The 13,287-nt window shown below is 43.4% G+C and overlaps 1 protein-coding gene across 1 annotated transcript in view; it reads right to left on the bottom strand.

Moving 5' to 3' along the window:
* Nucleotides 1-242: 242 nt before the first annotated feature.
* Nucleotides 243-13,287, bottom strand: part of LOC140206727 (NACHT, LRR and PYD domains-containing protein 3-like) — a 37,303-nt gene continuing 24,258 nt past the window's right edge. The window contains exons 8-12 of the mRNA XM_072274913.1: nucleotides 5,658-7,395; nucleotides 4,980-5,066; nucleotides 4,654-4,824; nucleotides 4,331-4,498; nucleotides 243-4,166 (exon numbers count right to left, since the gene is read on the bottom strand). Coding sequence (XP_072131014.1) covers nucleotides 4,079-4,166; nucleotides 4,331-4,498; nucleotides 4,654-4,824; nucleotides 4,980-5,066; nucleotides 5,658-7,395 — 2,252 coding nt within the window. The 3' untranslated portion in view covers nucleotides 243-4,078. The remainder of the gene's footprint in view (nucleotides 4,167-4,330; nucleotides 4,499-4,653; nucleotides 4,825-4,979; nucleotides 5,067-5,657; nucleotides 7,396-13,287) is intronic.

Below are 13,287 nucleotides of genomic sequence, written 5' to 3'. Positions count from 1 at the left end.
GTGCAGCTGTGGAGGCCATGTCACTGGTGTATTTAAGGCAGAGATTGATAGGTTCTTGCTTGGACATGACAACAAACGTTATGGGGAAAATGCTGGGAACTGGGGTTGAGGAGGAGATAAAAAGGGTTAGCCATAATTGAACGGTGGAGCAGACTCAACCGGCCTGGTGGCCTAATTCTGCTCCGAAGTCTTATAGTCATATGGTCTTATGATCATCACTGCTCAAATCTCATTGTTTTCTCTCAGGTCCTGTTGAATTTATTGCCAAGTGCACAAATATGGGAAGGTACAGGTACAGAGAAACACTGACTTGTAGAAGCGTTATTGGCAAGTACATTCAGATAACACACGGAAAATCAATTATACAAAACTCTGCCAGTAACAATACAGAAATATACATTTTGTGTCATTATCAAGGTATAAATTTTGTGTCACGATCAATATATAACTGTACATTTTGTGTCATTAACAAGGTATAAATATAAATTTTGTGTCATGACCAATATATAATTATACATTTTATATTATTGAGAACATATAAATATTCATTTTGAATCAATAACAGACTCGGAAATGTTGAATTTGGTCCCTCAACCAAATTGTTGACACAGTTTGGGAACAACTGGGCTCCAACAACTGGTCCCTACAACACCGACTGGATCAGCCTGCAGGCCCAACAAGGGTCTGATTATTCCATTTCTTTAAACACACAGACAACAGGAACAGGAGCAGGCCACAGGAGATGGGATGGTGTGGTGGGAGGTTATCTCAATGACTGACCCTGTGTGTGTGTGTGTGATGTGACGCTGTGGAGGGATCTTCACTATGCCTGACACAAGAAATTTGTAATCGGATAGCCCAAAGTGAGACTTTCTCAAGGTCTGACCATGGAGATGTATCGTGGGATGGTGTGGAGGGAATTCGCTGTCTCTCACCCTGTGACTATGTGATGTGAGGGAGCATCACTCTGTGTCTGACACAGGACTTTTGTCATGGTATGGCCCGGTGTAAGCTTTTCCCAATGTCTGACCCTCGGAGTGTATCATGGAATGATGTGGAGGGAATTCTCTGTGTCTGATCCTGTAAGTGTGATGATACTATGTGGAAGGAGATTCATTTTGTGCCTAATCCAGGGATTCTGAGCTGGGATGGTGTGGAGGGAGCATCACTCTGTGTCTGATCCAGGGAGTGTTAACTAATATGTTGTGGTGGGAGATTCACTCAATGTCTGAGCATGTGAGTGGTGATGTGACAATGTGGAGGGAGCTTCACTCTGCGTCTGACACAGGGATATTGTAATTCAACGTCCTGGAGTGAGACTGATGGGACGATACAGACGGAGCTTCACTCTGTCCGACACCCCATGCTGTTTGCTTCTGTTCCATTCTCTTGTTCGCGACCTTTGTGGACGCAGGTCAGATATGACACAGTATATGACCTTCCTATCTCTTTTGTCGTTTTTGTCTGTGAGAGTAAGAGAGCATGGGGGTCAGAATAGTGCTCATATCTGGGGGTGCGAGGAAGCGGTAATCAGCCTGGATGGGGATGAGGAGTGAAGAGATCCTGGGGACCAGACACTATCAGACTGACATCCCTCAGCCTGGAGCTGAGAAGCTGCTGTACCAGTGTGAGGAGCTCAGACCCATTATTGCAGTTCACTGGGTGTGTGGGGGCAGCAGTATCCTCAGGTCACTGTTTCTCCTCGAATGAGACTCGAGTCTGACTCCAAGACAGGAAGTTACAGCGGTTTATTGATTTCATCAGGACAAATGTAAATTAAACAATGTGTGAGCTGCTGACGTGCAGGAATAAATAAGCTGTTCCCGACTCACTGACAGTCACACTGACCCGGGTGACAGATTGAATAATCAGCTACGTTTCTCACTGTCACTCTGCATCGGGGAACTGATGATTATAAAATCACACTTCAGGGCCGTGTCCGGGATCGCTGCAGATCCAGGGTCACTGCCGAGGTATTGGTCAATTTAACATCATTATATTGGCCAGACTGCCGAATACACCGTCCTCAGCAAAGGGAGCAAAAGGATTCTGTCAAACATGAGGAAATCTGCAGATGCTGGAATTTCAAGCAACACACATCGAAGTTGCTGCTGAACGCAGCAGGCCAGGCAGCATCTCTAGGAAGAGGTACAGTCGACGTTTCAGGCCGAGACCCTTCGTCAGGACTAACTGAAGGAAGAGTGAGTAAGAGATTTGAAAGTTGGAGGGGGAGGGGGAGATCCAAAATGATAGGAGAAGACAGGAGGAGCGGGGATGGAGCCAAGAGCTGGACAGGTGATTGGCAAAGGGGATATGAGAGGATCATGGGACAGGAGGTCCGGGAAGAAAGAAAAGGGGGGAAGGGAACCTAGAGGATGGGCAAGGGGTATAGACAGAAGGACAGAGAGAGAAAAAGAATGTATGTATATAAATAAATAAATAAATAAATAAATAGATAAATAACAGATGGGGTACGAGGGGGAGGTGGGGCCTTAGCAGAAGTTAGAGAAGTCGATGTTCATGCCATCAGGTTGGAGGCTACCCAGACGGAATATAAGGTGTTGTTCCTCCAACCTGAGTGTGGTTTCTCTTTACAGTAGAGGAGGCCGTGGATTGACATATCAGAATGGGAATGGGATGTGGAATTAAAATGTGTGGCCACTGGGAGATCCTGCTTTCTCTGGCGGACAGAGCGTAGGTGTTCAGCAAAACGATCTCCCAGTCTGCGTCGGGTGTCGCCAATATATAGAAGGCCACATCGGGAGCACCGGACGCAGTATATCACCCCAGCCGACTCACAGGTGAAGAAGTGTTGCCTCACCTGGAAGGACTGTCTGGGGCCCTGAATGGTGGTAAGGGAGGAAGTGTAAGGGCATGTGTAGCACTTGTTCCGCTTACAAGGATAAGTGCCAGGAGGGGGATTGGTGGGGACGAATGGACAAGGGAGTCGCATAGGGAGCGATCCCTGCAGAAAGCTGGGGGCAGGGAAAGGTGTGCTTAGTGGTGGGATCTCATTGGAGGTTTTGGAAGTTATGGAGAGTTATAAGTTGGACCCGGAGGCTGGTGGGGTGGTAGGTGAGGGCCAGGTTAACTCTAACTGGTGGGGTGGTGGGAGGATGGAGTGAGAGCAGATGTACGTGAAATGGGGGAGATGTGTTTGAGAGCAGAGTTGATAGTGGAGGAAGGGAAGCCTTTTCCTTTAAAAAAGGAGGACATCTCCCTCCTCCTGGAATGAAAAGCCTCATCCTGAGAGCAGATGTGGCGGAGACGGAGGAATTGCGAGAAGGGGATGGCATTTTTGCAAGAGATGGTGAGAAGAGGAATAGTCCAGATAGCTGTGAGAGTCAGTAGGCTTATAGTAGACATCAGTGGACAAGCTGGCTCCAGAGACAGAGACAGAAAGATCTAGAAAGGAGAGGGATGTGTCGGAAATGGACCAGGTAAACTTGAGGGCAGGATGAAAGTTGGAGGCAAAGTTAATAAAGTCAACGAGCTCAGCATGCGTGCAGGAAGCAGCGCCAATGCAGTCATCAATGTAGCGAAGGAAAAGTGGGGGACAGATACCAGAATAGGTTTGAAACATAAATTGTTCCACAAAGCCAACAAAAAGGCAGGCATAGCTAGGACCCATACGGGTGCCGATAGCTACACCTCTAGTTTGGAGGAAGTGGGAGGTGCCAAAGGAGAAATTATTAAGAGTAAGGACTAATTCTGCTAGATGGAGCAATGTGGTGGTAGAGGGGAACTGGTTAGGTCTCTCCCGGGATAATCCCACCCCGGGACACTGGTGTCCCAGACTGAAACCCGCCATCCTCAGGATCTTCCTGTCTGAGTTATTCCCCGGGGTTTCACGTGGGGGAATCTCGAACCTGCACATCTGGCGGAAGCTGCATCAGCGGACAACAGGTGGAAATAAGACACTGCAGGATCGCTTCCGGTGTCACAGAGCACGAGGCTGGTGTCAGTTCCATTAGAACCGTTGGGAATTACATCAGGCGCGTGGCCATTAAAGGGGAGGGCAGGGAATCGGCCAAAATATCCCCATCCCGCGGGCGGGGAGGTTCACACATTCAGATGTTCACAGGATCACTGTCAGTCCGGGTCTGGGTTCTTGCAGAGATCTCAGCTCCTTCTTCCCGGTCTCACTGAACCGATTCTTCACAAGCCTGAAACAGATCGAAGAATAAAGATGAAATAAACAGATTACACAACAGTGTCAGAAACAGGGGACTGGGGTTAATGTTTCAACAACAATCACAGACAAATATCACTAGAAAACCCGAGGATCCGCTGATATTTTATCACATTGAACATTAACACAAACACTCACTGAATCCGCTTCAGACTCGGTTGGTTCAGTATGAGGCAGCGGAGATCGGGGACAGATCGGTCTGTCAGCAAGTTCCATCCCAGCCTCAACTCCGTCAGCGACAGGTTTGTTCTGAGAGTAGAGACGAGATCCTCAGCACCAGAATCTGTGAGACTGACACTGTCCAACCTGGAGATAAGAGAGAGTGAGGGTGAAGGACACAGAGAGACAGGAGACGGTACAAATCCCCAGTGTTTATCAGTAACACACTTACTGATCACATTTATGTTCAATGTCAGACACCCAGTGACTGTAAACACAAACTCCCACAGTCTGGTACTTACCACAGTTTCTGTATTTTACACTCCGAGTTCCTCAGAGCCGCAGACAAAAGTTTCACTCCTGAATCTCCCAGTTCATTCTCACTCAGGTTCAGCTCCGTCAGTGATGGGTTTGTACTGATAGAGAAGACGAGATCCTCGGCACCAGAATCTGTGAGACCGACTCTCTCCAGCCTGGAAATGAGAGAGAGTGAGGGTGAAGGACACAGAGAGACAGGATTCAGTACAAATCCCCAGTGTTTGTCAGTAACACAATTACTGATCATATTAACGTTCAGTGTCAGACACCCAGTGACTGTAAACACAATCTCCCACAGTCTGGTACTTACCGCAGTTTCTCTATTTTACACACCGGGTTCCTCAGAGCCGCAGAGACCAGTTTCACTCCTGAATCTCTCAGGTCATTCTCCCCAAGTCTAAACACAAACAGACAAATTGATGAACAAAGTAATTCAACCAGAGAGTCTGAGGGAATTTCTCTCACATGGATATTTCAGGGAACATTAAGCCCTTCAGTAAGTCACTGATCGGAGTTCCCATCAGTGTCAATGTCCCTCACTGCCCAGCTCCAGGATGTTCACTGAATGTCAGTAATTTAGTCTGTTGGTGTGACCCTGTAAACTCCACATATTCTGTCTCATTCCCTGATGGTTAGAAAAGTGTTCCTGACTTGAGAGCATCGGAAGGGGCAGGGCCACAGTGAGGAAGATTTATTTATGGGAGATAGTGGACAAGACCCCACCTGAGGAAAGGGATAGGAAGAATGGGGAAGAGAGATCACACAGGAGGACGGGGGATGAGGGAGAGGTCCCAAAGGAGGATACCAATGGGAAAAGATAATCCAATAAGATGAACCCTCCCGTCCTTGGGAATTACTGACCGATCCTCTGGTCATTTGTCCCAATTCTTCACAATCTGATTTACTACAGTTTCACCCAAATTCTTTTACGTTGAAACAACACAATGGAACAGTTTCAGAGTTCAGAGTGAGAGATAAATAAAGTTACCTCAACTCCTGGCACTTGTGCAGCCCAGGTCCCAGCCGCTGAATTCCTTCACATTGAATGTGGCAGTTGTTCAGTTCAAGCTGTTTTATTGTGTCACAGAGTCCGATGGCATGAGACAGGACCGCGCAGTCAATCGGGGTCAGTGTCATTCCATCGAATGAAAGTGTTTCCACAGATCCCAGTGCGGCCTGAGCCAGCCCACGATTCTGAGACTCAAACAGGTAGTGCAATGTGTTCAGGAGGCTCCTTTTACCAGCTTCACTCCACGTGTTTCCACTCTGGCGTTTAACCTCCTCCTTCACCCAGTCAATCACCCGGCAGGTTGTTTGATGAGGAAATGGACCCAGAAACTCCTCCAGGCCTCGAGCTGTCATTGGGGAAGAGAGACCAGCAACAAAACGGAGAAATATCTCAAATCGCCCATCTGTCGTGTTGTGGGCTTTAGTGAGGAATTTGAGGATATTCCCAGGATGTGGATTCAGGAATTGTGCGACTGCAGCTACAAACTCTTGGATGGTGAGGTGTGGGAATGTGTACACCACACATCGGGCAGAATTCTCTCTCTCCAAAAGCTCCATCAAAAACCCGGACAGGAACTGGGAAGGCTGCAGATTGTAGTTGATCAAATCTCCATCTGTAAACACAATCTTCTTCTCGGACACTCCTCTGTAGGCCATCTGACCAACCCTGAGTAACACATCACGGGGGTTCTCAATCTCACGGCCGTGGTTTTTCAGGATGTTGTAAATATAGTAGGAGAACAGTTGGGTGATGGTCTTGGGAACTCGCTGCGGGTCCCTGACTCTTTGTGTGAAGAAGGGTCCCAGTGCCAGAGCGAGGATCCAGCAGTAGGAGGGGTTGTAGCTCATGGTGTACAGGATCTCGTTCTCCTTCACATGTTTGAAAACAGCTACTGCCACTGCCTGATCTTCAAAATGCCTGATGAAATATTCCTTCCGTTCCTCACCAACAAATCCCAGGATTTCAGCACAGACACTGATCTCTGCCTTTTCCAGTAAATGTAATGCAGTGGGGCGGGTGGTCACCAGCACCGAACACCCTGGGAGCAGTTTGTGCTGGATTAAACTGTACACAATGTCAGACACCCTGCATTTGAATTCAGGATCTGGGCACTGGTGCTTGGGTTCTGTATCTCTCCGACCGTCAGCAAAATCGATTCTGTGCTTGAATTCATCCAAACCATCGAATATAAACAGCAATCCCTCTGGGTTCTTCCAGACCTCTCTCAGGAAATTCCCAAAGTAAGGATACTGATCCAAAATCAGTTCCCTCAGGTTTACTCTGCAGTTAATGGAGTTTAAATCCCTGAATTTGAAACTGAAGACAAACTGGAATTGTTGGTATATTTTCCCTGTGGCCCAGTCATAAACAATCTTTTGTACCATTGTTGTTTTCCCGATCCCCGCGACTCCGGCCACTGCTGCTGAACTCCCAGATTTGGATTTACTCCGGGAAAAGCTGCTCTGGAATAACTGATCAGTCCGGATTTTTTCCAGCTCTCCGCGGAGATGTTTCTCTCTCCACTCCTCGTGGTCTCTGCCTCTTGCTAGCAGCTCATGTTCCACTAATCGTCGATCTCGAACAGTAGAAATGACCGTGAGCTCAGCGTATCGATCAACCAGCTGGAAAACCTTCACCTTCTCCCTCATCAGGATCGTGTTCACTCTCAGTGTCTCAGTTTGTGCCCGCAGAGTCTCCTTGTGTTTCTGTTGAACATCTTCCATGGGAACAGAGAACATTGTCAAAGTGTTAAATGGCTCATCTGACAAAGAATTTTATAAATTCAACATTCAGTGCTTGAGATTACATGAAGTAATTGAATGCTTCCATGGATATTGGGATAGAAAGTAAAACTCTGTTCACGGACACCAGAACTGACAGCGATGGATATCCCAGAAAATGCCCAACCCTCATATTCTGGTACTACTGACTTGTGAAGCTGAGCATCCCCCTGATATCCTATTGCACTTCTATTACAACAACATTTCACTACATTTAAAGCGTTGTTTGTAACATTAACAGACGATGTTAATGTTGATCTGGTGTGGAAATATGGAGAGCAGGACACTGTGCGTTTTGGCAAATCTGTACACTGGGGAGTCACAGGTGTCCACTGCTCTTGTATCTAAACAGGAGCAGAATATGCGGGAAATACTCAAGTCGGGCAGCATCTGTGGAGAGAATCACAGTGAGGTTTCGGATCGACAGCTCATCGGAAAGACAAGAAAGAAAATTGTTTACTTTCGATTTCAAAGATGGAGGAGCGGTGGACAGATGGAGTCTCTGTGAATGGAAGAGACAACAAATGTGTCAGTGATGTACGTCGTGTTTCTGGGAGAGGGCGGTGAAGTCTTGGCAACTGCTACTGATCAGTCTGGCAGTGGGGTGTGTGGAACTGTCTTATGAGGTCTCCGCCTGTCAGGGTCGACCATGGATGTTACCTCCCAGCTGACTCGATACGGGAGCCAGGACACTGCGATATGGAGAGCCAGCTGTTGCCCATGTAGCGTTCTCCCCTCTTCCATGCATCTGATGAAGACAAAGGAACGGCAGAGACTGATACAGCTTGGGACCAGAAGCATCACAGGAGTAGCCAGTTTGCGCTGATCACAACATAAGTCTGCCTTAGGAGCTCCAGCTCTAGGTTTTTGCCTGTGGGTTTACTCCCATGAGGGATAGAGTTGCAAGGCAGTGGAGGATTGAGATCAGAGTTTTCCTTCCCCTGGATGAGATGCCAATCGTGTCTGACGAAACCCAGCTGCCCGAAGCGACTAGTTGTAAGGCCCAGTAACCCGCCTTTGCCCTGTCTGCTCTCGGATGAAATGCTTCCACCGGGCTTAGTAGCTAAGCCACACATGAAGGCCAGGAGCTGGACTTGGTTGACAGAGGGTATTTGATTCGGACGCTATTGGGAGAATTTAATAGGTCATGGGGGCTTATCCCCATCACCACCCCACGGTATAACAATCTGAAGCAATCAAGGGTCACTGCATAATTGACAACAATAAATCGGTAAATTGATTTATTATTGTCAAATGTACCGAGGTACAATGGTAACTTTTCTGCATGCGATCCAAATAGATCATTTCATCACATCAGTGCATAGAGGTTGCACAAGGCAAAACAGAACAGGATAGTTCAGGGAAACAGTATTGCAGTTGCCAAGGAAATGCAGTGCAGGCAGACAATAAGGCCAAAGGATCTTCAGGGAAGGGTTCAAGAGCTTAATCCGGAAGTGTATTGAGGGTGTTGTTCCCCAGATATCAGTCACGGTCCACCCAAACCAGAAACCCTGGATTAACAGTTCCGTGCGAACAGCACTTAACACGCGGCAGACAGCTTACATTGCCGGTAATTAGAAGGAGCTCAAGAAATGCAGCAAAATCATCAAAATGCAGCAGGGAGCCCTTGGAGTGAGCTGTACTTTGGCATTGCTCCATACCCTTTACTTTTTTACACGTAACCACTCTTACTTACTTCAACTATTCCCACACTAAACGATTTATGTCACATTTATGTCATTGAACTGTGACTTTCACTCACTGAAAATGAATACCAGAGCACGAGAAGTTAAAGAAGGGAAAGGTCCCGGCAGGAACGGGAAGCAAAATGGTGATCCTGGAACATCGAAGGAAGTTCCGATAACTACGGAAGTAATGAAGGAACTTCCAGATGAAACAGTTAATCAAAGACTCACCCTAATTGAAGGAGTGTTGAAGTTGATGCAGGAAGATTCCAGATTACTCAGACGTGAAATCGATCAACAACAAGTTAGGATCTCTGAACTAGATCAAGATGGCTGCAAAAGGGATCGAAAAATTGAAGCTTTTGAAAAATGGTTAACTTCGGTAACTCAGCAGCTGGAACGTCATCAAGCTAAGACTATTGATCTTGAAAATTGCTCCCGACGACAGAATTTGCGAATAATCGGTTTTCCTGAAGATGTTGAGTCGGGAGATCCTACCAAAGATTTTTCTAAGTTGCTAATGGAAGTGTTTGGTTCCGATATATTGGAGGAGCCCCCACTACTAGATCGTGTGCATCGTACTTTTCATTTTAATCCGGAGAATTTGGCCAGACCGAGACCAATCATCATTCGGTTTCAATATGTTCATGACAAGGAATGAATTATTCGAGCTGCTCGAAAGAAAGGTATGATCCAATTTCAAGAATTCAAGTTCAGGATTGTCGATTACAGCCAAGATGTACTGAAAAAACGGATGGCTTTTAAACCACAGATGGCAGAACTTTATCGTCGGGTCTATAAAATAGCGCTACTGTTTCCAGCCCGTTTGAGAGTGGTTATGCTGGACAACTCGCACCGCCTGTTTAAAAATCCGATGGAAGCCCAAAGTTTTCTCAACAATCTGCCGCCCTCTGCGGAGAATTAATTAATGTATCATTTTTTTTCTCTCTCGTCTTTGATTTGTATAGTTCGAGGGTTTTTCCCCTTGATCTTGCAGTGTAGGTACACTTTATACTGTTAAATGATATTATGCTTTTCTGTTAGTGATCTTGTATATCTTACTCTATAATTTTTTGAAAGTTATTTAATTACAATTTTAAGGCTTGTTTTCTTTCTGAAATGTTACTGGAGTATTATATTTTAAGATGGTGGATTGTTTTCTTCTTCTTCCCAGAATCCTTTCTGTTTCTAACGTCACTTCCAATCATTTATATATGGAGAATTAATATAGTAATATGATCTGACATTTGATGTTCTTTGAAATATGAGTAAGAAGGAACTATTCGATGCTTCTAATCGCTGTAAGCTTTTTCTTACCGTTATGGCTATTTTTTTTAAAACTTTTTTGAATATGGGTGGTATTTCTTTTGATAAACATATTTCTCTTGGGTTGCCTTCTGGAAAAATGGGGTTAGGATTAGCTTTAGATTTAGCACTGGCCACTGTCTGGCTTTTTTCTGAGTTTTTGTGGGAGGAGGGTGGTATTCTTGTTTTTATTTTTAATTCATTTTTGCTTTTTAAACAGGCTGACCTGAAACTACTAAAATGTCCGAAACGCCGTAACTTCCGGTTCCTCTTTGGACCTTTTTCCCTCTTCCGGGGTCATGAGTCTGTACTCTGGTCAACCCTTTACATACCTTGTGCTCGAGCTCGTTACGATGGATAAGATTATTAATTTGGTTTCTTGGAACACAAGTGGTTTAAACCACCCAATTAAACGGAAGAAAATGTTTTAAGTATTCCATAGGATGAATGCTCATATTATTTTTGTACAAGAAACTCATGTCCGGAAAGAGGATAATCAGCGTTTTTTTAGATTCTGGAAGGACCAACAGTATTAATCGAATTCACAGGCTAAAGTAAAAGGCATTTCTATTTTTATAGATCCGTCAATTTCGTTTCTGCACTATGAGACGATTTCAGATCCGAATGGCAGATTTTTGTAAATTACTGGTTTGTTATTTAACAAAACAGTTGTTATGCTTAATGTTTATGCCCCAAATGTTGACTTTCCTGATTTTTTAAGAATCTCTTCACATCGCTTCCTAATTTAAATGACAATATGCTGATTATGGGTGGAGATTTCAATTGTTGTTTAAATCCTTTGATGGATAGATCCAAGTGCAATCAAGTACTTCCGAACAAATTGGCTACCCTTATTAACTCTTTTATGACCGACTCTGGTATCTCAGAAATTTGGAGATTCTTACATCCAAATGAGAAAGAGTTCTCATATTTTTTCACATGTATATCAGCATTATTCAAGAATTGACTATTTTTTTTAAATCGACTCTCGACTAATTTCTCGTTACTGGTTGCGAATATGATTCTATTGCTGTTTCTGACCATGCACCGTTGAAATTATTTATTAACTTAAGGGATACATTTACTAATTCTAGATAATAGCGATTTAATACCACTTTACTTCAAGACTCGGATTTTGTCAAGTTTATTGAGGAACAGATTATTTTTTTCTTTACAATGAATTCTACGGAGGATATTTCCAGTGGGACATTATGGGATACTTTTAAAGCATATATTTGTGGACAAATCATTTCATATACTGCTGGATTAAAAAGGTGAACTAATAATGAAATACTTAAACTGGTTGACAAGATTAAAGAAATTGACAAGAAATATTCTATAGCCCCTAATCAGGAACTTTATAAACAGAGAGCTGAACTTCAAATGGAACATAATCTCTTATCATCATCTTTAATTGAAAGTCAATTAATCAAAACTAAGAGTCAATTCTATATACATGGTGATAAAACTGGGAAACTATTGGCTGATCAATTGAAATCAGTCTCGGTTAAATGACAGATTCTTAAGATTTGTAAACAAGATGGCACTTTGACAGTTGACCATGACTAGATTAATAAATCCTTTCAAGAATTTTATACCTCCTTATATCAATCAGAATTTCCTGATGACTCTACTATAATGCATGGATTTTTTAAGAAATTGAATATTCCAAAATTATCATCTAATGAACGGTCAAAACTAGATGTACCTATTACAGTAGAGGAAATAAAGAACACTATTTTTTTGATGAACTCAGGTAAAGCACCTGACCCAGATGGATATACAGTAGAATTTTTAAAAAAAATTCTCTACTATACTGACTCCTTGGCTATGTAGAGTTTTTAGGGATGCAGTATCTATAGGTAAATTACCACAATCTTTTTATCGAGCTTCTATTTCCCTAATTCTTAAAAAAGATAAGGATCCTACTGAATGTGCATCTTATAGGCCTATATCCTTGCTGAATGTGGATTCTAACATTTTTTCCTAAAATATTGGCAATGAGATTGGAGAATGTATTACCTCAAATTATTTCTGCTGATCAGACTGCATTTATTTAAAATCCTTACTCTTCTTTTAATATTAGGAGATTAATGAATATTGTTTATACGCCTTCACCCAGAATTCCAGAATGTGTTATCTGATTGGATGCTGAGAAAGCTTTTGACAGAGTTGAATGGAGATATTTATTTAACACCCTTGAGAATTTTAATTTTAGTTCTATATTTATATCTTGAATTAAACTAATATATTTCACCCCTTTGGCTTCAGTATTTACTAATAATCAAAGATTCACTCTTTTTCATCTATTCCGTGGTACTAGGCAGGGTTGCCCTCTTAGTCCACTACTATTTGATATCGCTTTGGAACCGCTAGCTATTGCTATTCGTGACTCCCCTAATATATTTGGCATTACCCGTGGAAATGAGACTCATAAATTATCACAATATGCAGATGATCTACCGTAATATATTTCTAACCCAGGAAAATCTATTCCGGCAGTATTAACTTTACTTGCTCAGTTTAGTAGTTTTTCTGGTTAGAAACTGAACCTAGGTGAGAGTGAACTTTTCCATTAAATATGCAGGTTCCCATTTACAGAAATTCTCCATTTAGAGTGACCACTGACTATTTTACTTATCTAGGAGTTAAAATTACTAAGAGACATAAGGATCTATTCCATTTCAACCTTTCACCATTAATTAATCAGGTTAAACAACTGATCACTAAGTGGTCCCCATTGTCTCTATCATTGATTGGCTGAATCAATGCTATTAAAATGATTATTTTACCTAAGTTTTTATATTTATTTCAAACGATACCAATTTTTATTCCTAA

The sequence above is a fragment of the Mobula birostris genome, chromosome 13 (genome assembly GCF_030028105.1).
Source record: "Mobula birostris isolate sMobBir1 chromosome 13, sMobBir1.hap1, whole genome shotgun sequence".
Lineage (NCBI taxonomy): Eukaryota > Metazoa > Chordata > Chondrichthyes > Myliobatiformes > Myliobatidae > Mobula > Mobula birostris.
This window is presented reverse-complemented; position numbering and strand designations above follow the sequence as displayed.